Source organism: Rhineura floridana, chromosome 1, assembly GCF_030035675.1.
Source record: "Rhineura floridana isolate rRhiFlo1 chromosome 1, rRhiFlo1.hap2, whole genome shotgun sequence".
Lineage (NCBI taxonomy): Eukaryota > Metazoa > Chordata > Lepidosauria > Squamata > Rhineuridae > Rhineura > Rhineura floridana.
Window position 1 is genome coordinate 158,667,110 of NC_084480.1, and position 26,502 is coordinate 158,693,611.

Below are 26,502 nucleotides of genomic sequence, written 5' to 3' on the forward strand. Positions count from 1 at the left end.
AAATGAACGTGGCAATTCTCACAATATGTGGACAAAATATTAAAATACAGTTTCTAGTGTTGCCTGTTTGAAAATTGCCATTGCATTCCAGATGTGATTTCTGTGCACTGATTATTATTATTAATTTATTTTTATGAAGCATCTAATGGAATGCTACCTACAATTATATATATATTCCTCCCAGAAGGAGCCCAGGGCGGCAGTCCTTTACATCAGTAGTCCAATTTGTTTCAAAGCCAGGAGTTGCCTTTAATTACAACTTGGTCTCAGTTTTCATTTTTTAATGTATATGATCTTTCTCCAGCTCACATATTCACACTACAAACATGCTGGTTTAACAGTCATTCCTTCTGCCTAGGGAAACCTGGGAACTGAAGGTCTGAGACAGAGGGGCTATGTACCTCTAATAGAATATTTTTCCCTACATTTCCCAGGATTTGGGGAGGGAACCCATGACAGTTAAACTAGACTCTCTATAAACATGTATTTATAGACCTAGCCTTACTGACTTTCTCTTCTTCCTGTCCCACATCTTTCTCCTTTTGCTTGCCTCCTTCCCACCCCTCTTTACCCCCCAAAATGGGCTATTGTGGTGCCAGTGGTGTGACTCGCTTTAGGTGAGGCTGTTGTGATCCACTTGTGAGTCCCACGCTGCTAGCTGAAGACTAATCTTTAAATAATCACAAAGTAGGTTTTAAAAATCATGAAACTTGAAACCTTAACTAGATATCTCTTGAGTTGCTTGCTTCTGCCTTTCTTGCATAAACTGATAACACTTTCAAGCTCGTCTGCAGAACCATGAGGTTGAACAAGAATGCTTAATTCCTCAGCCATTTTGATGTTTCATATCCAGAAATTGGGTAGCTTCCACCATTCGAAGGTGTAAGCACCATTAGAAAATTAGGGTTACATGGGAGCTACTGCTGTGGATAACTGTGCAATGTTTTGCTGCTGCCAAGTTATCTGTTACAAAGAGAAATCATACTTTAATAAAAAAATATCTATATACTATACTGCAGATTTAACATTAAAAAATCACGTGACCTAAATGCACTTGTTAGAAATTTTGATCAGTGCTATGTTAGATGCTGCTTACAAGCAGACATGTCTGTTTAAAGTCCTTATCTGTTGATATATATCCAGCAAGAGTAACCTACATTGTATTCATTTTAATTTCTGTATTTTCATAGAAAGATAAAGAACTATAACCAAAGTTTGGCTGACGAGCTTCCATCATATGAAATTTACTCTCTTCTTGTCATTGTTCCTTTGACTCTCTAGCACACCAACTGCCTATGTTCTCTTGTGTGCCTGCTTATTTCTTGCAAATGTCACACTTCTGGTCCTGAGGCCCTCTGTGAGGTTTTTCTTTAGTTCATCCTCTTTTGTTCAGGTCTGTCTCTGCTTTATGCTCAGGTACCTGCATCCCAACCATGTGTTACAGTCGTCTTTTCCTGCCTCCCTCCTGTTGTGTGCCTTCTTCCCAATCAGCTTCCTATCTCTTAATCTCTTTGCCTCTTACATGACGCCACTTTTTTCTTATCCTTTCTTCTGTTCAGTGTCTCATTATTCCTTCAGGTCCTTGTTTCACAGGCTGCTGCCTATGTACTTCCTTCCTTTAGCCACCTTCTCATTAGATTTCTTTCCCTTTACATCTAGTATTCTTGGCCCACTCCCTCCTCCACCTGCCCATACAGCCCCTCCAATATTTAGGTTTTTCTTCCAAACTAGGTGAGCTACACTTTACTCTGTAAAGATTATTATTACTGGGTCATTTCCTCTGGACAGATACATTAAGTAGAGTTAAAATGTTGTGAACATTCCATGACATCACAGCAGCTAAAATCGGTGGCTTGGATAAAACTAGCAGCCAAGACAGTAACAGTTACAGTATCAGAAAGTTTTCAACCTAATATTATGTGCAAGATAGTTGTGGATTAGTTCTTCACAACTGCTGCTCCTGGTGCAGCTTTAATTCATTTTAGAGGTCCCTGTGAGAAGGTAAAGTTAAGCTTAGTAGAGTGCATTTCAGGTCATTTACTGGGTTGAGAGTTTGATGTAGTAGTAGATGGAATGGCAGGTGTATACTAGAGAGGCCATGTCATGGCCACAATGACCAGTGGTTGACTTTGAGAACAGTCACAGTCCTGCAGCTTAACTTCATAAGGGTGGCATAAGGGGAAGCAGGAGAGCATTAAAGAGAAGTTGGATTGAAATGTAGCCAAACAACAATGTGGTTCAGGTTTTCAGATATAGAAATCAATCTTTGAAATTTTCAGCCTTTATGTTCATATGTGCTCATATCGGGCTCTTATATGAGGGTATCTAACGGCCTTCTTCCCACCGCTGCTGTTATACAGGACCAATGGCAAATGCTGCAGCCCCTACTAGCACACCTCAGAAACTGATTCCTCCTCAGCCAACAGGCCGTCCTTCACCAGCACCTCCGGCGGTACCTCCAGCAGCATCCCCTGTAATGCCTCCTCAAACCCAGTCACCAGGACAACCAGCCCAACCTGCCCCAATGGTGCAGCTCCATCAGAAGCAAAACCGTATCACTCCAATCCAGAAACCAAGAGGACTTGACCCAGTTGAAATTCTTCAAGAGAGAGAATACAGGTGAAAATATGGCTATTAAAATCTTACCTTACTAGTACTCCTGGATTACAGGTTGACTTTTAATGAAGGCTGAATTCATTAATTCAGTGACTTGTTCGGGCCTGTTAGCGCTACCCTGCTCTTGGGCTTTGTTGTGTTACGTACCTTGTCATGCTGGATCCACAGGAGAATCTATTAGCAAGTCTCTTTTACCTAAGCAAAGTGTTATAGCTTGGACAATGAATTTAACATTATCTTCTTGCAGAGGGGAGAATTCAGTTTATCTTGAACCTCTTTTGCCTTTCTTTTAGCTTCCTGACCCCTTGGTAGATCACTGCTGTATCAGATTTTTTTTTTTTAGATACAATATAAAGACCTAAACAAATGTGTTAATCTGCATCAGACTGCAGGCTCGCATTGCCCACAGAATCCAAGAACTTGAAAATCTTCCTGGGTCCCTGGCTGGTGACCTGCGAACCAAAGCTACCATTGAACTTAAAGCACTACGATTGCTTAACTTCCAGAGACAGGTAGGCTGTGCCAATATTAGAACTCTATTGCTCAGGAGTAGTTTGGGAAATGGAATTAAATCTTTTGCTCCTGGGTTTTGTAATTTAGTGCAAATGTGCAAGAGCCAACATTTCTATTGACTAGCTACATTTAAATAAAATCAGAAGCTTGAAGTGTGAAAACCATCTCCAGACTTTTCAGGTTCAGTTAATTGATTTTCTCATAGTTTTTTGTTGATATATGGACATGGCTACTCAGGTGGTGGACTGAATAGATTGTCAGGCTTGCCAATGCTGTTTTGTCTTAGTACAAGCAGATACTTTGCAAGTAAGAGATGCGAAGTTGTGCTAATTCTGCCTTGGTGGGGCAGTAACAAAGAAATGAGGCCTTTCACCATGTGGCCTGCCTGTTTGGCTTGAAGTGCCTGACGTTTTGCCGCCTCAGGCAGATTTCTGTACACTGTGTGTGTGTGTGTATGTCTCTGTGTGTGTTCTGAATTTGGAGATTTTTCTCTTCTTTCTGTCCCTGTATTTATCTCTTTATGAGATAGTAAAACAACTGAAGATTCAGTGGCTTTGCTTTTTGAAGAGAAAAAAGGCCAGATAGTCTCCAAACATACCTAAGTAAACAAGTTTTTCAAAATTTATTAATCTTCTGTTCCTCTTTTTCTTTCTTGCCTTTCTCTGCTGCTTCTGTTGCTTAGCTTTTCTTCTCCCACTTTCCCATTCAGTTTTCCTTTCAGCATTTCCTTCTCTTTCTACACAGTTCTCCACCTTGTCATTTCCACCTTCTCCACTTCACTTTCTCCACAAATTATTGTTTTGTTTGCTCTTTTACATGTCCTTGGATCCAACGCCCTCCTTCTCCCTTCTGTTCCTCTTTTCTCCACTTTTCCAGTCACTTTTATTCAGAGTAGACCCATTGAAATTATATGGCCGCAACTAACTTAGGTCCATTAATTTCAAAGGGTTTCAAAATATCTTCCTTTAAATTTAGTGGAGTTTTTTTTTTAAATAATTCACCCCTTTTCTTCAAAAGGCTTTCCTGGAACCAGGCCTTACTTTGAATCAATCACGGCTCTCGAGCCCCTGGTATTAGGGCTCAGCTATTGAAAATATGAAGTAGTAATAAGAGGGATTGTGAGCATATGCTGAATGCTTTTCCTCCGCTACTGTGTCGACACAGTGATCGGTTGCTCGTGGAAGGAAGAGCTCCCAGGTAACCTGTGGGTAACTTTGAACCTGACACCTCTTGAAAGTGTGTGTGCAGGACAACAGAACCCAACAATACTGTCAGGATCCCTCCTTCCACTGGTTTGCCCAGGTTCTTGGCAACACATAATCATGTAAAGATGCATTTACCACACTTGTGACCCATTCAATTACCCCATTCCAGCCAGCTTTAATAAGCCAGGATGGATACAATCTTATGAGCAGGTGGATGGGCACATCACTGCATGCATCCTGTCCATATCATCAGGATGCATTTACTGGAATTGATCCTACAACACTGGGTTTGACAGTGCATTAAACACCTCAGCTGGAGCTGCCACAATAACAGTGTCTAAATCTTCGCTTAACCCTGGTCTTTCCTCCAGCAACATCTCTCATTCCTTGGATGAGAAATTGCTTGTCTTCAGCCATCTTCTTCACCCCCTGAAATCTGTTTCAACTCAGCTGCTCTAGGAAACATTTCCAGGGACAACCTTCTGGCCAGAACTAACAGTCTTGTCCTTACTCTTTTTGATATCTCTGTTGCCCTTGACACTTGAAAGCCTCATTTCGTCCCTCTCCTGCACACAGACGTTTGAGACTCTGTTGTTTCCTGATTTTCCTCTTCACCATCCTTCCTCTGTTGTGTTTGGCAACTCCTGTTCCTGAAGGACAGTTTGGATGTGCTTGTGCTTTGCTTTTGTTTGTATCATCCAAGCAGTGTTCAGTGGTCTTTAAAATAGGAGCAGGTGGAATACTTTGAGTAACAAAATAGAAATAATTAGCAGTATCAGTTATATGAAGCAGTGTTCCATGTATGTGTGCTTTCTGTCTGCCTTCTGCCCTGCTTGGAATCCTAGTGGGTGTGGCTCTGTGGGTTGAAGAAATGATGGTAGCAGCAGTGGACAATCTGTGTGCCTTTCAGCAGGGTCATGTTTGCATTTTCCCTGCTTAAAGAGACTGATGGTTGTGGGCACAGGGTTGTGTTGGATCCCCTAAAACATCTTGGAGAATGGGCATTGGAGGTACCTTGCTGATTCATTTTCTTTGCCTGCTGTCTTGTCCACTTTATATCCTTTAAGAAGTCTTTTCGGTATGTTTAAGATCTAAACTACTGTGGAGTTTTGAGACCATTTCTGTAAACACTGCATTGTAGGGTTTCTCCTTTAGTTGAGCACTTTTCCTCCCCTCCCTCCTCCTGTTCGGCACTAACACCGTTAATGCTTTGCTTTTGCTTTTAAAAAGGCCCACAGCAGACAGATGTAAAAAAAATGTTCTTGGAAAATGTGCAATTTTGAATGCGAATTTGAATTGACAGGTACGTGCATCAGCATCATGCCTAGAGACTGCATGAGGGGTGTACTAGTCAATATGCCTCAGTCCATTCTTCCTTCACAACTTGCAACAAAGAGTTGACTCTTTCTTTTTAAATTGTCACTCCAAAGCTGCGTCAAGAGGTTGTGGTCTGCATGAGAAGAGATACTGCTCTGGAAACAGCACTGAATGCCAAGGCATACAAGCGTAGCAAGCGGCAATCTCTACGGGAAGCTCGCATCACTGAGAAGCTGGAGAAACAGCAGAAGATCGAACAAGAACGGAAACGCCGGCAAAAGCATCAGGCATGCAATTCTTCTGTTTTTACATTACATGGTGGTGTGTAGAAAAGGGTGGCAAAAAAGAGGAGTGCCAGTGAATATTTATTTTATCATTAACGTTTCCATTTAATGTTTTACATTATGTTGCTGATTTTTGGCAATAGCTAACAAACAGCAGACAAAGTAACCGCACCAGAATGAAGGGAGAGACAACTGCTTGACTGGGGCGGGGGGAATCACCCTTTAATATAAAAAAGGCTAGAGCGTTAAGAGAAGAGTGTTAAAAGAAGAAAGTAAAGGGAAGGGAAAGGCATGGCAACAACGGAGGTGAAGAACTCTTAAGTGTATCGCTGCTTAAAGAGCTATAGAAAATATGGAGGTAGACATTTCAGGTATCCATCTTACTGTAGGTCATTGTTCTTTAGCATATAATTTATTGCTGACCTATTAGTTCAGGGGACAAGATAGATGAGACTTCTAATGTTCTCTAAAACAATTTTCTTAGCTCCTAAAAGAGTCCCACGTTCCAGAATATCATGACTGGGAAGTGCCCATAAGGCACATATACAGCCCAGGATTAAAATCTTCAAGAATACATAGCATTGTTGTGTTTAGAACTGTCATACGGATTGTTGCGTTTCATTCCCACTATAACTCTGTGAGGTTATACCCAGCAAGTTTGACTATGGATTTGAACTCAGGTCTTCCTAGTCCCAAGCCCAAGGCTCTTTCTGCGACACCTCACTGGCTATAGGAGAGGTTCATGTTCACTCCTTGTTCACCTTTGGCTTTCCATAGCTGAAGATGGGACCTTTTTGGTTCACTGAGTATCCCTGGGTCTATCACTATTACTATCACTTGGCTGAACCTACCTCACAAACCTTTTGGGAAGGTAAAGTGGGATAATCCTTATGTACACCACCCTGACCTCTTTGGAGGGTGTGATGATTGAATAATGGTTTTTTTAAAAATCACCAGAGGGCTGTCAGCAAATACTTTGCTCTGCACTTAATAAGAAAAATTAAAAGGTACATCTAGAAAAGCTGTGGCCTATATACAAGTGCAATCCTATCTCCCATCCTCTGTTGATGGTAGGATGGCATATAGGTGGGGGGTGGGGATCTGCAATAGTACAGGCTCTGGGCTTTACCCAGGCAGACAGTAAGCCCCCCCCTGCAGTTCCCCCACAGGTGGCAGAGCATGGAAGGCCCCAAAATGGGGCTGTGCACCATCAGCATTGGATCTGCTGCATCTAAATCCTGGTAAATCCCATGAGACCTCACTGCCACCATCTTCTGTCCTGGTGACACAAGCTGGCAGTACATCAGATACAGCAATGGATCTACCACTCTGCTTCACTCCCAGGCCCCGGTTTATATTGCTCTATAACTTCAGCTAATACGTGCAGATTTACTAAGTTTGGCCTGATTTGTATAATTTAATTTTCTGCTAGTCATGGACTGCAGCCAAAGGGCAAGCCATGGACACCCTGCTCAGCTCATTCCTCCCATCCCACCCTGGCACTACACAGACATTTTATTTATGTTTATTATTTTATACCTCACTCTTCAAAATAAAATTTTTTGAAAGCAGCTTTCAAGAACCCTGGAATTTCTTGTAGGGATAGGGAAGTCTTGGTAGTAGCCTTGCATGGTGCACTCTGGTGGGCTGCAGGAATAGAGGTGGGTTAGGCAGGGAAGTGGTTTAGGCAGGGAAGTTGATGGCTTCTCCATTGGATGTAAAGATATGCTGGAACTGAGAGAGCAGAGGAAGAGCTGTGGAAGACACCATGTACTGCGGACACGACCACTCTCAGGTGCAAATGGCACATAACACAAGACATCTGTAATAGATCTTCCAATATTTTTAATGTTTTACTTCAAAACACATTCACAGGGCTTCAGATTTGGTTAGAACACCCCCGTGCCATTTTCCTCATCTAAAATTGCCCCACTTAAGATGCTTATAGCCCTTAGGATCCTGTATTTTCTTTCTGTGCCAGGGCTAATAGTTTTGGTAGGGAAGTTTAGACAAGGGAAATGATGCAGGGGAAAGGGTTATAAAAACATCTCCCCTGGTGTTGCTTGTCCCAATAAAATTTAGAGTCCTCTGCTTTAAGGCAAAAAGAAAAACTTTGGGAGATCCCATCTACAGATCTGTCATGATGCACATAGTTTGGTTCTCTGTTGCGAGAGATAGGTCGTAGACATTGAATTATGTGGAGATGGATAGCAGTGATTGTTGAAACACCTGGGCCCAGATTAAGCCTTTTTACACTTGACTGCCAGAGGTGCCTCTGACCCTCTCTCTTCCTGAGCAGACCTCTGAGATCTGGCTCTTGTGAGTATTCATATCTGTTCTTTGCAGGACTTCCCATCAGGAAATCATAGGTAGCTAGATGCAGACTGGAGCTCCCTGGAGGTTGCATCAACCTGAGTCCTCCGCGTTCGCTGCTCCTGGCTTTGGAGGATGAGACTAAAGGAAATTAAAAGCAGAAATTAAGATTTTGGCTGCAGGCCAAAAAGGAAATCTTAATAACGGAAAGTGATAGCATTCTGTAACCTTCTATCAAAACATTTTACAGCAGCTACGAATGTAACTGGGGTCACAATGCATTTGAGTAAATTTATAATGGACATTTTGTGACTCCTGATATCTCAGTTGTAGATTTCCTGCAATCTTAAGAGTTTTTGCAGTATAAAATAAGAGGCTCTGTCGCATGTTTATAAATTTATTAATCCATTTTCTATTGCATTTTCTTTAGGAGTACCTCAATAGCATTCTTCAGCATGCCAAGGATTTTAAAGAATATCACCGATCTGTCACAGGGAAGATTCAAAAACTTACAAAGGCTGTGGCCACTTATCATGCCAATACGGAGCGAGAGCAAAAGAAGGAAAATGAAAGAATTGAGAAAGAGAGAATGCGCAGGTTGATGGTAAGGTTTGCTTCAAAGTTGCAAGCTGAAAATGTTTCATACAAAAGTTACCCAGCTGAGTTCTGTAGGTTGCAGTTCAGTAACTTTTTTTAAAAAAATTGTTCTTAATTTAAAGCAATTAAATGGGGTTTGTGTGTGTGTATTTTAAAGGCTGAAGATGAAGAAGGGTACCGTAAGCTTATTGATCAAAAGAAAGATAAACGCTTAGCCTACCTGCTTCAGCAGACAGATGAATATGTGGCCAACCTCACAGAACTGGTGAGACAGCACAAGGCTGCACAAGTTGCAAAGGAGAAGAAAAAGAAGAAGAAAAAGAAGGTAATTTGGAGATAATTTAGCTTACAATGATCGCTAATACTGATGAAAAACAGGCTTTGCATAAGCAGTTGGGTTAGAGGATGCTTCACATTTCATTTCTGATTCATATAGCTGTTGCCTTTGGTTATGTACCCCAGTTCTCAAGTTATTTTCTGACATAAGACAGAGTTGGCAATATAGCAAACCATAGTAGATAATACAATATCTGTAAATAAAATACCTACAAGATACTCATAAATAATCCATATAATCCCTAACAACGTATGAGTATGCTCTTCTACCCTATTACATCAAATAAATTACTGGATTGTTTGTCATCGTGTTGGTTAATTTAATCAAATTAACAAGCACCGAGACCCTCAGGATCTAATCTTCTTATGTGGGAGTTTCTATTTTTTCCAATTATGACATACTGTTACATGGGCAACTGTTAATAACTAGATTACCATTTCAGTATATTATGTTAAGGCCAGACCTTTTACATGAACAAATAATTTGACTAATGGATCATAACCTGTTATAGTGGTGGTGGCTACCTATTATAATTTTAACTTCATCTGTTGATAAAGTCTACATCCGTACTGGTTTTTATTACTTTATCACTTGTTTGCTGACCTGGGCTTCTTTGGGAATAAGGGCAGCATAGAAATTTAACAATAAATAATAATAAATATTGTAGCTGTGCAGAAGGACCAGAATATATGAAATTTATCAGCTCTTGATACTTGCATCTTCAGCGTGAGTTGCTTACCTCTATAAATATGATTGTCTTGCAGATGCCAAATACCTACACAACTTTATAGAAGCTTTCTTTTCTTTAAGATTTATACTTATAGTTTGTTGTGGAACATGCTGCTATAGCTAGTCCCTGACATCTAATGAAATCCCTTTCCCACCTATGTTAATATGAATTTCTGCATGTAGAAATCATGATACTGTGAGCTTTGCTTGATAACATCTGTTTTGATCTTTTAAAATCAAAATTTCAAACTTTTTTCTTTTTCTAAAAGGACCATGTTTCTTTATTAAACAGTTAACTATATTTCAATTATGGCAACTTTTCCCCTCCTATTCTGTTTCTTTTTCATTCCAAACATTTAACTTTTTACCAATTAGTGATCACTTTAAGGGGCATATGTAACAGTATGTTCAGTAATATGGTGTCATTAGCATATAAATAATTTTAGATTCCCCCTGCTCTATCTTAAGACCACTTGTTAATTCTTACTGCTTCAACTAGGGTTGTATAGATAAAGTGAATAATAGGAAGGATAGACCTCTCTTGATAGATTGTGGCTGAGCATGCAGTATTCTCAGCATTTAAGAATAGAATCCCATATGGTTGTTTAGACTTGGTTATCATGTGTGTTACATTCATTGATAATTTACGATTTTTAAATAAAGCCTGTCTGGTCATCAGCCTGTACTTCCTAATAATTATGTTTTTTTGCCAGAATGGTGGTCCAAATTTTAAGGTCCTGATTTAAAAGAACAATAAGCCAATAGGACTCATCAATTTGGCTTCTTCCCATGTTTTTGGGAAGGTATCTTTTTGCACAACTTATTGCATCCAGAAAGGGATGTGCTAAGTTATTAAGAAACATTTTATTGTATTCTTCTGTGAAGCCATCTGTTCCTGGTGCTTTATCGTTTTTTTTAGTTCTGTAACAGCTGTGAGGAGCTCAGTAGTTGTAATCAGGCTTTATAGGTTTTCAGTTTCTGTTAGACGGGTGGTTTAATCTTAAAAATGTGTATATATATATATATATATATATAATACCCTGTACAGAAGGCATAAAGTCCCTCATGAAAATTTTCTTTGGTTTTATGTAAATTTTAGCAGCTTCCTTCATAACTATGTGATTATGATGTTGTTGTTCTAACATAGATGACAGTAGCTTATCCAGTTTGTTGTCCCTCTCCAAAGCCCACTGCTTTAAGAAGCGTAGATTTTTCTCTATTTGGGTGCAATTAATTAAATCTAATTGCTTCCATATAAAGCTTCCAATTTTCTATAGCGTGCCTGGAACATGTTTCATTTCTGTCAGTAAATTTTGGTTTCTGAGACTAGTGACATTCTTTTTTCTTTCCTTTTTTAAAATATGCAGCTTTCTGCATAATTAATACTTGTATTGCTTCCTTTGAGGCCTTCCAAATAATAAACTATCCCTGTAACTTTGAAGTAAATTGTTGAATGGCTATCTGATTTGCAAGAATAGATTATCAAACATCAACCTCTATTATGCCTTATACGTCCATTCAAGAAGTTGCAAGTATGTCACATGTAGTCAAATATAAACATAGGCTCCTAGCAGCCAAATTGTTAATACTGCAAAATTAAATGGTAAAATGTAAAGTGTTAGAGAGTTTTACTTAGATTCTTGTAAGCAGCACTTTCCAGGCAGATACCTTTAAAATTTTGTGATGTGAGTCTCAGTAATACAATAGGCAAGTGATAAGGCCATTTTTCCCAGGTAGCATGCCATCACGTGAGTTATAGCACCATCTAGCATCCGAAGGCAAGAATGTACTGAAGTCACCTTGGGGCAGGCAAGCCCCTCCCACTCCAGTTCATTCTTGCCTTCATCCGAGGCAGTTATATCCATGTTTAGGGTAGCATTTAGAGCTAAGTTAAGTGTGTGTGAATGTTGTGAGTGAGAGAGTGTGTGGGACTGGGGTTGTGTTTGTGAGTTTGTACTTCCACTTGCTCCCTCTCCCCTCTTTCACTGTTACTCTGTTGTTTTGAGATAGTTGGGGCTTGTTGGAGGTTTCGTTTTGTTGTTGGTCTTTCCCAATTTTTCCCCGCCCTACCTGTCCTCCCTTTTTCCTCTCCTTGTCATTTGGGGGCAGCGGCGGCTGCCATTCCCCATCAGGCGGAGACGTTTTTTCACCCGCCAGGCCCTGCTTAGCGCGCCTGCTGTCTTTCGCAATGGTGGTTATTTTTCTCTGTCTGCTAGGAGCCTGCAGCGAAGCCTGTTCTTACTGCCAGCTCCCTCTTTACCTAGGCGGCGGCGGCAGTGGCTTTGTATTTGGCTAGAAGCTCGCGATTGCCGCTCCCCTTATTGCAGCCTTTGTTTGGCAGCTCTCTTAGCGTCTCTTGCAGCAAGGATTTCTTCCACCTGGCTCGCTACTGCGGCTATAAGGAGACCGCAGCTGCGGCCCCCTTCCCAGCTTGCTACTGCAGCCGTAAGGAGAACGCAGCAGCTGCTATTTGTTTTTTCGCTGCCGCAGCTCCTTCACATTTTTGTTTCCTGGTGCGAACACAGGCGGGATATCTTCCCCTGCTGCATCTGGAGTTCCCTCAGGCAATGTGACGGCCGCCATTGCACCTTTGTTGAGCGACCTGGTCCTGACTGTCTGGACAGACGCCATTTTGTTTTGAATTTCCTGCTCTTTTTCAGTGGGCGTCATTTTGTCCGTTGCCTTTTTCCCGCTCTTTTAGTTTAAGGAAACATTTGGCGTATCACCTCATGTTTCTTGTGTGTGGATTGTTTCAGTGAAGGGGATATTTAGACAAGATTGTTCTAAAGTTTTTTTTAAAAAAACCTAAAGGCGGAAAGTGACAGAGAGGCCCTGAACAGACAGGCTTCTACATAGTTAACTGCACAGGAGCAGTACTGCACCTCTCCTGCTGTGTGTGTACCTGAGCATGATTCCCTTGCACTTAGTCGCCAGTACTGTAGTGCACTTGGGGTTGTACCGCTTCTCTTGCCCGTGGGTGTGTACTGAAGCTCCTCTCCACACCGCACTCCACACCTTTGTGCATGTCTTGGTGACAGATACCGCACCCTCCACCTTTGTGCGTGTATAGGATGGTGGATCAGCAGCCAGAGGCAGATCAAGCAACAGGGGCAAAACAGCTGTGCAAGCCCCGTCGCATCACAAGTCTGCTAAGCACAAACAACCCAGCTAAAATCAAACACTTATCTAGCCACAGTGTTGCTAGGCGAGCACGATACGTGTCTGTCCCGGCTTCAGAGGATGCTGGCCAAGAGAGATTAACAATCCTCTTTCATTTGCCTACCGGGTCATCAGAGGACGAATTTGAGGGATTTCCTAGCCAGCCAGCTTTGGACTGTCCATCTCAACCCATGTAAACGACTAGAGCTCATACATCTCACCAGTCTAATGAGACCCCTGCAATTCTGCCTCAACAAGGGCAACCACCTCTGCTCCACCAAGTGCAGCCAGTGCCCTCAGATCCTCAGATGGCCACTCTTGCCCCTCTGCTGTGGTTGCAGTTGACTCCAGAATTTTTCTCACAGTTGCAGGACATACTGGGCTTCTTCTCACAAGCACAGTCACGGTCACAGGTGAATCCATTGCTTCAGCAGAGTGCGCAGCGACAATCTGGTGCTATGGGTCATCGCAGCTGAAGTGATGTAGCTTCACCACCCTCACCAAACCTATTTGATGTTGCTAGAGGCAGGATTGGCGATGAGATTACCGGTTTGGAGGATCCTACGTATTCTCTTGAAGCCGAGGGAGATGAGTGGAGCAGTGATTCAGAACTGGAGGAGGATTCATCCTGTCACCTTTTTGATTTGGCTGACTATCTTCCCCTTGCTCGTAGAGTTCTGGACACCTTAGGCCTCCAACTTTTACAAACTGAATCTACCACTCCTTCTGTGAAGGGGGCCAGTCTCCCAGATTGGCAGATCACTACCTTCCTGTGCCAGACCCCATCGACAAGCTGGCCAAGGAAGAATGGGCTCGCCCGTTGCAGGCACGCCATTTCTCTATCTTCACCTGTATGAATCGCCTGAACGTCCCGGGGATAGATGAGCGGATTTCTAGTTTGGTCTTGAGGTCCCTCCTGCCAAAAGAAGGGAACTCACAGTTTAAGGATCCTTCTGAGCGACGGCTGGACTACGCTCTGCTTAAAAATCACAAGGCTACCGCCTTTGCTATTCGGGCCTCTGCTGCAGCTTCCATCTTTTCAAGAGCTTCTGTGATGTGGCTCAACAAACTCTTAGATGATCCTAATCTAGATCCGGTCAGACTCAGAAAGGGCCTGGTGAAGTTACACAAGGCTGCAGCGCTTGTGGCTGATGTCACCTTAGATGCAGCTCACCTTCATGGAGTTTATCAAAGGTCCTGCAAGCCCTGCTCTTTGAGCCCCTTAGGTCAGTGCCATTATAACTGTTGTCCTTCAAGGTCCTGTTCCTGGTGGCAGTCACCTTGGTGAGAAGAGTTTCAGAGTCGGGCACATTGTCCTCGGCCCGCCATCTCTGCATCTTCCATAAGGACTCAGTGGTATTGCATCCAGACCCTTCCTTTTGCCCCAAAGTCAATTCAGTTTTCCACTGCAAGCAGGACATTGCTTCTTTCATTCTGTCTGAACACCATCCATCCACTGGAGAAGGGCTGGCACTCGCATGTCTGGAGGGCCCTCAAGACCTACCTGTCTCAAACCCAGGACATAAGATTCACGGATTCATTGTTTGTATCTACTCCAGATTCTTTTATCAAACATTATAAGATAGACCGTTACACCTCTGCCGATGCCTCTGGTCTGCAACAAGTTCTTTCTGACAAGTAATCAGTGGGTGGTCCCTCCCTGTTGGGGGCTGCTATGGTACATCCCACGTGATGGCATGCTACCTGGGGAAAACGGACCATTGGTCTCACCCAAAGGGTGGTTTTCCCAGGTATCATGCCATCACGACCCTCCCTGTTGGAGGATGTCTGGGTATTTTGTACCACCTTTCAAATTATTACTGTTCAGAGTTGTACTGTTTTGGACTGTGTAGTCAAGTCAAGACCGTTCTAGATATGTTAAGAATGAATGTAGTTCTGTGTTATTATTTGGGACAGTGTCTCTTATTTTCCTTCCTGGTAGGCCCGTTGGCCTTTTGTACTTTCTCAGATATCTCACTTCGGCCTTGTTGCAAATGAACTGGAGTGGGAGGGGCTTGCCTGCCCCAAGGTCTTGACTTCAGTACATTCTTGCCTTCGGACGCTAGATGGCGCTATAACCCGCGTGATGGCATGATACCTGGCAAAATCACCCTTCAGGTGAGACCAGTGGTCCATTCTCAGTTGGATATGGGATGTGTCCAAGTGGGTTATGATCTCTCTTACTGCTCGAGAGACAAGAAACATGTGCCCAGCTTTCCCCTGGAGACCTCTCCTGGTCCCTATAGACTATTTTCTGCTGTTGCTTGGAGCAGATCCCACTTGCTTCTCCAGTGCATCATTTCTGAGCTTCAGGCCTCTTGTTTCTCCTCCTTTCTGTTAATGCCTTGTTTTTCTCTTGATCACATTCTTCTCTCCTCTTTGTTCTTTTTCTTTGTCTAAAAACGAAGTGGGGGGCTTTCTTGTTATTCTGTTAGTTGGTTGCATATCTTCTGTTTTTTGCTTGGCTTCCCCTTCCATGGCTTCTTCAATAAAAGGGAGAAAGCCTCCAAAACCACACCCAGCATTGCACATGTCAAAGTAGTCAAGCAATCATAGACTGCCTCAACAATTGCTGTGAGGAAAGTTGCATCTTCCTCCTCCTTTAATGTCAATGGCTTTGTTCAAAGGGAGCAGGCAGAGTGCCCTTCGGTAGACCCCAATTGTTGAGGTTGTAGCCATAACCAGGGTTTAGATTCTCATCACACTGCATTACCCTTTACAAAGGATAGTAATTGTTCTTTTCTTCAACCCAGAATTGCCCAGCATGCCTCCTGCTCGCTCCACAGGTGTGTGCTTCAGCCGGCACCATTATCATCCACCAGTATTAGCTTTGCAATACCAAATGTGGGCTCCAGAGGGTTCATGATGCCACTGACTATATTGAGGAGATGGATTCAGAGGACATTTAAAATGCAGCAGCAATGATTGGAACTGCAGTTCTCAGAATGGACCAAATTGACTGGTCACAAGTACTCATACTGGGAGACCCCTTCTCAGCTAGCATCCTCCCTCAACCATCAAATGCCATATTTTATGGTGGAGGCTGCCTTTAAACAGGCTGTTATGGCTGATGTAGGTATCTAGAAAGGAAGACAAATGCCCATGCCAGGCATCTAGGACCCTCTCAGCCTCTTCGGAGGACCTCCCTTCAAGGGAGACACCAGTAGAGAAAATCAGTCTAATCCAGTTAAAAGCATCCCATTATTTCGCAGCACTGCTTTTCAGAGGAGAGAGGAGATCCTCCACAGTTGGCTTCCAAACAAAGGTGGTCCCCAGCACACATCCCAGAGGCAAATAAAGAGCAGTCTATATAGAATCCAGAGTAGGTTCCCCATCCCAGCCCCACTTGGATCTTGAGGAAGAGAAATGGAGTGAGGGTTCTAAGGTCAACCATTATTTCAATGCCAGACTCTTCAATTATAGTGATGTCTTACCATTTTTGTCTAAAGCAATTTCCTCTTTAGGTTTTTGGTCAGCAGCACAGGATCAACCTACCACGGTGCCTAGAAGTCTATGTGTTACCAGAATCTAAGCCCCCTCAAAGGGCAGTGCCTTTTCCTGCTATTTTCCAAAATATTGTTAAGTCAGAATGGGCTACATGGGGGAGAAAATTGAATAATGTTGCTGCCTAGATCAGCAAATGATAGATACCTAAAAGTCCTGACAGTGGATGCCTTTTTAGCAGCCCTTCTCTCAGGAACAGTTCTCCCAGTTCTGAGACCTCCCTCATTCTGGTGGGAGGGAGACTCCATCACTTACTTCCTATCTGGCAACGTGTGATGCTGGACTTCTGAGCACTTCAAACAGTAGAGACAGATTCCAGAGATCAGTACCAAAATCAGCAAATTGTATATAAACTGTGCATGAACAACACAATAATGAAAGCCCACATCAACTAGCAAGGGGCACTTGGCTTGTATCCCAACAGATTGAAGCGTTGTCTCTCCTCTCCTGAGCTGAATCAGCTCTTATCCCTAACACTGGAACATATCAGAGCAATTCAGAATACCAGAGCTGTATGGTTGAACTGGCAAACCATCTGAGCAGCAACTGAACAGATGCACATTTGCATTACTTCAACGGTGCTTTGGCCCCCGAGAGGTAGATCCTCAGAGACCACTCACTAGACCAGCAGGTACTTTATGAGATACTTAACCCCAGAGGCAGAAGTAGAGTATGCCGTCATGGCACCATGGTCTCGGGGTCTCCTTTACACATTCCCACCAACTCCTCTGCTTTTGTGAGTCCCCCGTCCTGGTGGTCTCCTGCTGGCTGTGGTGTCCCTGGTTCTCTAAAATCCTCTGGTTAGCAGACTCCCCCTACCCCAATCAAACTGTGAACTTTCTCTCACAGAAAGTCCTGCTGTAACCAAGAGATCAACACTGCTGCATCTACCAATAGTCCTCTAAGCGTTACAGAGGCCACTTTTTATCCCTCAGAATAGTGTCTTTCGGGGTCATCTCTAAATGTGGCATTTCTTGCTGCCATCCTTGCAGTACAAAGGATTTCAAAGCTCAGCGCTCATTGTCATTGAGCACGTCTCCATTTTCCATAGCAACCGAGTAATTCTATGACCTGACCTTCATATCAAGTGTCAGTTTGTTTTTCTATTGATGCAGGAGCTAATCCTCCCTTCCTATTGCCTAAAGTCCTCTCACCCCTCAGTATAGACCTGGCATTTGCTCAACATCTAAGCACTAAAGACTACATCTTCTCACACACATCTCTAGGCAAACCAGAACGTTGTCTGTTTCTATCCAATCACACTCAGGAAGAAAGTGTCCAACTCCACCCTAGCTAGATGGATTAGGGGTGCCATTTGCCTAGTTCAGAAGCCACTGACTGCATTACACATCACAGCACACTCTACACTGACAGCTCCTACATCAGCAGTCCTGTCTGCCAATGCTTCACTTCATGAGATCTCCTGGGTGGCCACATGGTCCACAGCAAACACATTTATGTGTTATTACAAGCTAGATGTACACATTTTAGCAGAGAGAGCCTTCAGGAGACAGTTGCTACAGCATGTGCTTGCACCTTGCTATGCAGCCACCTGATCCACCCAAAGGGTTGCAGCTATGATACATCCACTTGGACATCTCCCATGCTCAGTTCAGAATAGAACAGCTTTGTTAAGTGTTTTGAGTGGACTGTCAATTGAACATGCCCTGGTAGTTACGTCAATCCATTCAACAGACCCACTTTTAGAATGAGTTTCTCCTTAGCTGTGCCATGGTTGACTTTTCTTGTCATGTACTTAAAAATGAAAAGGAGCTTTAAAGGCTTTTGCCACTATATGTACACATCTATGTATGCCAGCTTAAGGAAAGTGCTAAGTAAAAGAGCAGAAGGTTATTTTGAAATGATAGATAGGGTAGTATTGTATGCATGGACATACCACAGACTCCCACTCTCCTTATGTAGTATTCTTAGTGCAGTGCTTCACAGCAAAATCCACAAAGAGCCTTGTGGCACCTTATTATTTATTATTAATTAGATTTTTATACCGCCCCATAGCCGAAGCTGTCTGGGCGGTTCACAACATGTAAACATCCAATACAATTGAAAACATTATTAAACAACTAAAAATGAAATGAAATACCAAAAAACCAAAACATAATTAAACACATCAACAAATACAAAACTTCGTACTAAAATATAAACTGTTAAAAAAGTAAAAAAGACTCACAAATTTTATCAAGGTATACGCATCTGTAGACTACAGTCTGCTTCATTATTGCTTCTCAAACTGTGGGTTGCACAATGGGGAGCTTTTTAAAATTTCATTTCTAAGGGTCAGCAGACTCGTTAAGAGGCAGGCATATTTGCTCCCTCCCTATATGTCATGCTTAAATTATTTTATTTACTGAGAGATGGGCCTTGTTTATTCAATATTAGAATGAAAACTTAACAGAAATTTTCCATGTAATTATTACTCCTTAATATTAGTACTTTTTTGTTGAGTAAACTTCTTTCCCCTTTTCATTTTCATATCTCTGTTATTGTTTTCTTTTTCATTGTTTTGAATGTAAAAAGTATAAAAAATCAATATAAAAATTATACAGCCACAAGAGTGGCTGTATACTATAGTCAAAATGGATTTTTCACATTGCGCAATATTAAATTGAAAATACCCCCATGCCATTCTGATGCTTCCCATAAGCTCATTTCAATACAAAACCTTACAAAACTTATAGTCCTGAACTCAGAAACGCTTGCTTAACAGCCCTCTAAATTTTCATGGTGATACACAAAACAGTCAGAGAGAATTGAGAGTTCAAAGTGTAAAAAGAAAAAAAACAGACCCCTTTTGGACTGTTTTCTGTCAGAGTTCTCATAATTTGTTGAAATTAATTAAAAATCACCCATGTACACAGAGTACCTGTAATCCTATTACGGACCTTGCCCCATACTCTGACCTTCATCTTCTGCAGTTTAAAAGTTTAAAAAATGCCTGGCTGATTTTTAATTAAGAAATTTAGCATTGAACTCGATGATAATGTTGGGCATGCTCAGTTAGAACCAACTGTCAGTGTTCTAAAAGCCAGACTCAGAGCTGCTTGGCTTGCCTAATCAAGAGGCCACACCTGGAGTTTATTTCACCTTAAACAGTCACGGCTTCCCCCAAACAATCCTGGAAAGTTTAGTTTGTGAAGGGTGCTGAGATTCCCCTGACAGAGTTCCAGTGACCAGAGTGGTTCAACTGTCAGCCACTCTGATTGTAGCTCTGTAACGGGAATAGAGCACCTCCTAGGAACTCTCCGCACCCTTCACTAACTACACTTGCCAGAATTCTTTGGGAGAAGCCATGACTGTCTAAAGTGAAATAAAGGTCTGGTGTAGATGTGGCCAGAGACAGCTTTGGTTTAAATTTTGGTGGGAGGCTACATGTGCCTGCTGTAGAATAAAAAGGTGGGGGAAACGCTGAAAAAGAATGATACTGTTCACAATGTTTTCCCTTGGAAAGGAAAGGGGCCTCCCCCCTGCCCAGTGCTCACCCATGCAATCTCCTCCCCTTCCTGCCCTCCTTCCATCCCTGCCCCTCCCCCAGGTCAGTTTCACCTATCCTAAGCATGATTGCACAGGAGTAAATCCCACTGAACACAAAAAGCATTCTCCTCTCTCCTATCCCCTCCCTCTTACCCTCCCTCATCCCCTTCCAATCCCCTCCTCCTGCCTCCCCTCCCCCCTGGTCAATTTTATCTATGCTACCCATGATTGCAGGGGAGTAAATCCCACTGAACTCAATAAGCATGCAGTCAGCCCAAATAACAGAAACAAGATGTGCTGTGCTGGTCTTGTTTTAGCAGGGAGGAGGCAACAATATTAAAACAGTTTATATAGTTCAGATAGTTACTTTAAATATGTTTGATTTACTTTGCAATCTTAGTGAAGTTTTTTTTATCATAAATCATTTTCTTTTGCTTCTGTTTCTGTGAATATGTGAAGCACAGCAACACTTCGCAAAATATACACTAAAAAACTCCAAAAACAATTGTGGAATAATAGCACCAACTATTCTGCAGTTTCCAGTGGACATGAGGAGTGTTTCAGTTTGCACAAAACAGTGGGAGGTGAAATATATTCTAGCAAAATGTTAAGTGTACTCTATGTTTTTAATTGACCATGCCCACCTTTCCTTAAGTGGAGTAGTTTAAGCATAGCAGGCTGGAAACATGCATCTTGGGCAGGCTAAGTTTGTTTTTTCTAACAGCTAGAGTCATTGCTTAAGTAGCAATATATTGTAATCAGTCTGATTTTACATCAAACTGCAGTTTCAGATTCAACTGTTAATGCACCCAAAATAGAAATAGAGCATAACCTCCAGTTTGAAACAAAAAAGGCTGTCTTCACCATCATATGACATTGACAAATAAAAAGGCTTTGAAATGAATAAAAATAAATTTGACACAGATTTCTAGGGTGAATAATGAGAGAAATATAATTTTCTAGGTTAGATTTTCTATAGAAACAGTAGTAACACAGAGACTAAGCAAAGTAAGAACACAAACATACAATAATGTAATTCTCCATCTTTGGAGACGGCAGGTTTTGCTACCACTCACCATATGCTCAGTGGCACGTGTTACCAAATTCTTCCAAGCTACACAGGAAGTGGATTGGACTGTGAAAGACCAACCCAAATTGTGTTTGCATTTTGACAAATTTGTAGGGCAGTACAATATCTCAGAGCATCTGGTATAGCACATTGGGGAGGAGAGCCTGACTGGGAGTCCAGAGTCTGTGAGTTCAAATCCCTGCTCATGTCTCCTGAGTGACCCACAGATCATACCCATAGTGAGTGGCTCAGGGTTACGTGCCCTGCCACCTGTGCAGCCGTGGGCAAGCTGCATAGTCCCAAAGAGCCCAGCTGCCCCCTAGCTGGCAGTTGCGGACAAGGAAGGGGCTGGCTCATGCAGCTGTGGCAAACTGAGCCGGTCTTAGCCAGCTGGGGAGGACTAGCCTCTGAGGGAGGCAATGGGAAACCCCCTCTGAATACCACTTACCATAAAATCCCTATTCATAGGGTTGCTATAATTTGGGATCAACTTGAAGGCAGTCCATTTCCATTTTTTTTTCACGATGTCTCAGAGAGGAGGTCAGGTCTCCTGCTCCCCTGGTGCATTCACTATAGCTGCCCAATTTCCTTGCTTTTTAAAGTTTGATAGAAATATCTGTTGGCTATAGGTACGTTCTTAAACCGCATTTTTTTTGCCTATTAATGAATATATTCAAATACTATGAATACAGGCGGGCCCCGCTTAAACGGCAGGTTCCTTTCTGGACTGCCGCCAAAAAGCGGAACCCATTGAAGATAATTGTGTGTGTCATGCGAAAATGGTGCGCAACGAGCAAAAACCACCGTAAAAGCAGAAGAAGTGCCTTAAAGCGGGGCCTGCCTGTGCTATTTTCATTTCTAAGGGTCAACAGACTCTTTAAGAGAGACACTTATTTAAAATGAAAAGTAGAATGTATGCATGTTTAGTGATAGCAACTTTCTTGTGATTTCTCTTGAAGAGAAGGAAAGTAGGACTTACAAAGCAGCATTTTTACAGGTGTCCTCAGCAGCCATTCCATCCGGATGCAGGAGGGGAAGAGAGAAGGGACTGCAGGACCTCTCCATCGGCTCTGCTGAAAGACCAGCAATGTTTCGCTCCTGCTCTCCTTTTACTCTTCCCATTCTTGCTGGTCATTACAAGAGCTCTGTCACTAAGGTGTACTGCCTGAGTTTGCTTTTTACCTCCCTCCCAATCCTTTTCCTTTTTGTGCCATGTTTTAGATTGTCAGCTTGGACGCAGGGATAAAAATGTTTTAAATAAAGTGTTTAAAAATGTTTTTTGCTATTATTAGTCAACAAATGATGCTATTAACGGTCTTCCTTTTTCCCCCCAGAAGATTGAGACTGCAGAAGGACAGACACCAGCAATTGGACCAGATGGTGAAGTAAGGAACCACCAATAATAATAATAATAATGCTCAGTGTTTATGTCTAGAATTTGGACTGTATATAGAACCCAGAGTGATTAGAGTTCCATGGATGAGTCCCTTGAGGAACATATATCATCCCTCTGGGTCTTTTAATGTGGCTAGTTCTTGCAGTTGAACTCTAGGTGCCATCCATATGCCCAGCCCTCTCACTTTAGATGTGCCCGAAGATTGGAACAGTCTACCTCTTGTGTGGGGTTTTACTGATATCTGCTCCAAATTCTTCTTCCGATGTGTTTCTTGCATCGTTTTCCTGCTTTGAAAGTCCCATATTCTTTCCCTTTTTATTGGTCACCCTAACCCATTAACATTCCAAGAACAGAATTTCAGCAACATAAACTATTAATTATAAAGTCAGCTATCCATAGTCTCCCATAAACATGGCAAATCTGACTCAGAAACAGAAAAATTAACCTGCAATGTGCAGCTATATTGATTCTTCCTTCCTGCCTCTCTGTACAACAGTAATTCAACAACCAAAACTCAAAAAATAGCCTCATCTCTCCCCCCCCTCCCCCCCCGGAACATCCTGAGCTGGGTGCCTGAGTAGAACCTGTGATTCAGGAACTACTGGGGAGGAATGAAAGGGTATAAAGGGAGGTGTTAGTATTCCCGTCCTATCCACCCCTCCAGTCACCATTTTCTTACTCAAAAACAACATATTTGTAGGATGGAAATCTTGAGAGAGATAAGCATTTGTTGGGCCTCTGCTATGAGTGAGACCATGTATACGATGCTGTTATGAGCCACTATTAAATTGAACAGAAAGCCCCATTTATAGCAAATACTAGCATAGCAAAGCTTGGCACTGATCTCTTTAAAATTCCTTCTTTTTTGTAACATTTCTGTACTCAAATAATTGAATAGAAAGACTTTTGCTTCCACACACTGTAAATTTGGTTTGTTTCTTGAGGCTTGCTTGATGTCTTCCTTCACAGAAAAGCACACCATTTTAGCAATAATATCTCTTGGGTGTTGCCCTGTAGGAGGCTATGGTGCCCTATGGACTTGTTCTACATCTTTATTCCCTGTGCCCAGATCTGGAAATGTATCTCATAGCCAGTTGAGGAAGAAAGATATTACGGTGTCTCCTTCAGCTAGTTCAGGCGTACCTCTGACCCTTAAATTGTCTCTGCTGATTTGATCCTCCCGGGATTCAATCAGTAGCTGTAGTTCTGCAGTGGTAGTGTGAAGCTTTTTAATGACAGTTTTGTGTTGTATGCCATATTCAAATGCTGCATCCACCGTTTTGTTGAGCTCGGTGAGTTTAGATGACATACCCTTAATTTCAGCTTTTACTTGGGAGAACTCCTGTTTCCATCCTGCCACTAATTCATTCATGAACTGCCACAGAATATCATGTAAGGGTTCCCAGTCTCCTTTAGAGAGATGTGCAGATTTGTGCAGCATATTGGGGCCTGTGTCGAACTTGTTCTCCACAGAGTCTTCTGAATCTTGTGCCGCAAAGTCGCATTTTAGGAACTTCTCTCTAGCTCCCAAGGAAAAGGGGAGGTCGTGCCCCTCTTTTTACAAGAGAATAAATGTGTTTTTTCAAGTGGATGGATTCTGTTTAGATGCTAAAATCGGTTGCTGGAATGGGAGCTAGAGAGTTACACTGCCACCTTGGTTGACGATGTCAAAGGGCCCGCCATGCCCACTATTTATTACTTTTGGGACACAATTCAAGTTGCTAATCAGCAATTGAGAGAGCTTTGAAGGACTCACACTGCAATTTTAAAAAAACTACTCAGAAGTAAATGCCATTGAGTTCAGTGCTTCTGTGTGCTGGCAACAAGTGAGTTTGAGGGAAGGAAGGAGAAAAAAATGGGGGAGAGGAGAGAGCTTTGGAGAACTCATATTTGAATTTTAAAAATGTCTACTCAGAAGTAAATCCCACTGAGTTCAATGGGGCTTTCTCCCAGGTAAGTGGATTATGTGTGCTAGCAATGAGCTTGAGGGAAGGAAGGAGGAAAAAATCTACTCAGAAGTAAATCCCACTGAATTCAGTGGAGCTCACTCCCAGATGAGCGGCGGTGGAGCTTCTGTGTGCTGACAATGATCTTGAGGGATGGAAGGAGGAAAAATGTCTACTCAGAAGTAAATCACACTGAGTTCAGTGGGGCTTACTGCAAGGTACATGGAGTGCCTAAAATGTGAGAGAGACCTGTGAGGAAGCTAGAACTAGCTAGAAGCTAGAAATAAACGCTAACATAACTAGGAATGGACTGTTTAAATTGTTGATTAAAAAAAGATAAGTTTGTTTTACAAACTTAAATGGAGTTCAAGCCTCTTGTGGGCCCAGACAAGTGAAAACTGCTATCTTGAGAGAAGGCAGAAGGAAGCAGTAATCAGAAAGCGAGTGAAGAGAGAGAAGGGCAGAGAGATTCTGAGGGCTCGCACTGTAATTCTAAAAATGTCTACTCAGAAGTAAGTCTCACTTAGTTCAATGGGGTAAGTGGAGTTAGGATTGCCTAAAAAAAGCTGAGTTCTGTCAGAGACGCTAGAGCTAGGCAAGGACTGTTTACATTGTTAATTTTTACAAAATTAAGTTTTATTACATTCATAGTACAATCCTAACCCCATGCCTACTTTAAGGTGAATCCCATTCAGTTCGGTGGGACTTACTCCCAGGCAAAAAGGATCAGGATTTCAGCCCCGTAGAAGAAGTTGGGGAGAGAGTTGGACAGAGAAAGGGAAGGGAGAGAGTTTATCTATGTATCTGCTCACAGTACAGTCCTAGCCATGTTTACTCAGTAGGTCCCACTGAGCTCAATGGGACTTACTCCCAGGTAAGTGGGGTTGGGATAGGATTGCAGCATCACTTTGAGGGGAATACAGAAAGAGGTGAAAGGACAGCAGAGAGGTAATGAAGAGAGAAAAGCTGGGGGGGCATCCTAAGACTCCGAAGCTGAGCTTGTGTCGCCCCTGTGGGCTCAGAAGTGAAAATTGCTATCTTGAGAGAAGGTGGGGGATGTACCAGTAATCTAGTAAAGGGGATGGGGAGAAAGGTTTAGGAATCTGAAGTTACAGTGCAGTCCTAACCATGCTTATTCAGAAGTAAGTTCCACTGAGTTTAATGGGGTTTACTCCTGAAGTGAAAGTGAACATAGAATTACAGTAGGTCCCCACTCATATGGCAGGTTCTGTTCCAGGCCCCCGCTGAAAAGCGAAAACTGCTGGAAAGTGAGGCTCTACTCAGCTGTAGCATGCAGGCTCCCCACCCTACAGCTGATCGCACACTACAGCTGACGGGTCACCTGGAGTGCGTGAGCTCCTGCTCCAGCTGGAGCACGCGCGCTCCCGCTACAGCTGATCCCTGTCAGCTGTAGCGTGCAATCAGCTGGAATGCGCGGATCTTATGCGCCCTAGCTGATAGCTGTCAGCTGGAGCGCAGTGGCTAGAGTTCCCTGTGCTACAGCTGATCTCCCCACTGGTGCTGCTGTATTAGCAAAATGCTGAAAAGCATGGCGCTGACTAGCGGGGCCCTACTGTACAGCCTTTAACATCTAAATTTAATTCTTCCCTTTAGATACTAGGTGATTTATCAATAAATATTATAAAATTTATAATCTGTTAAATGTTCAGTGTGCCATCATGTGACTCTTGTTGCTTGTTATGGAGTAGCACACCCACGTGTCTGGATTGTGCCACAAATAGATTCCAAAAAGTCTGCTGTAAACTTGCTCCAAATCCCTGTGGCATGTAATGAATAATAGCTGCAGTCACAACTGCAATAATAAAATAACTTAATGGCTAGGTAACATATTGCTCAGAAATGATAGTTATCAATAAATAAGAGAAACTTTGGGTAATAGTTATCCCTTGGGTCTTAACAACATAATCCCAAGCAGGTTTATCAAAAGTAACTTTCACTGTTCACTCTCAAGTAATTGTGCATAGGATTGTAGCCTTAATCTTATTTAATGTTTTATTTCCTTTACCT

At 42.5% G+C, this 26,502-nt stretch overlaps 1 protein-coding gene across 14 annotated transcripts in view; it reads left to right on the forward strand.

Annotated features, from left to right (window-relative positions):
- The window catches only part of SMARCA4 (SWI/SNF related, matrix associated, actin dependent regulator of chromatin, subfamily a, member 4), a 111,657-nt gene that overhangs the window by 21,489 nt on the left and 63,666 nt on the right, over window positions 1–26,502 (forward strand). For all 14 annotated transcript variants that reach the window (XM_061639614.1, XM_061639594.1, XM_061639625.1 and 11 more), the window contains exons 7-12: window positions 2,361–2,619; window positions 3,002–3,128; window positions 5,765–5,938; window positions 8,679–8,852; window positions 9,003–9,170; window positions 22,467–22,517. In XM_061639614.1, coding sequence (XP_061495598.1) covers window positions 2,361–2,619; window positions 3,002–3,128; window positions 5,765–5,938; window positions 8,679–8,852; window positions 9,003–9,170; window positions 22,467–22,517 — 953 coding nt within the window. The remainder of the gene's footprint in view (window positions 1–2,360; window positions 2,620–3,001; window positions 3,129–5,764; window positions 5,939–8,678; window positions 8,853–9,002; window positions 9,171–22,466; window positions 22,518–26,502) is intronic.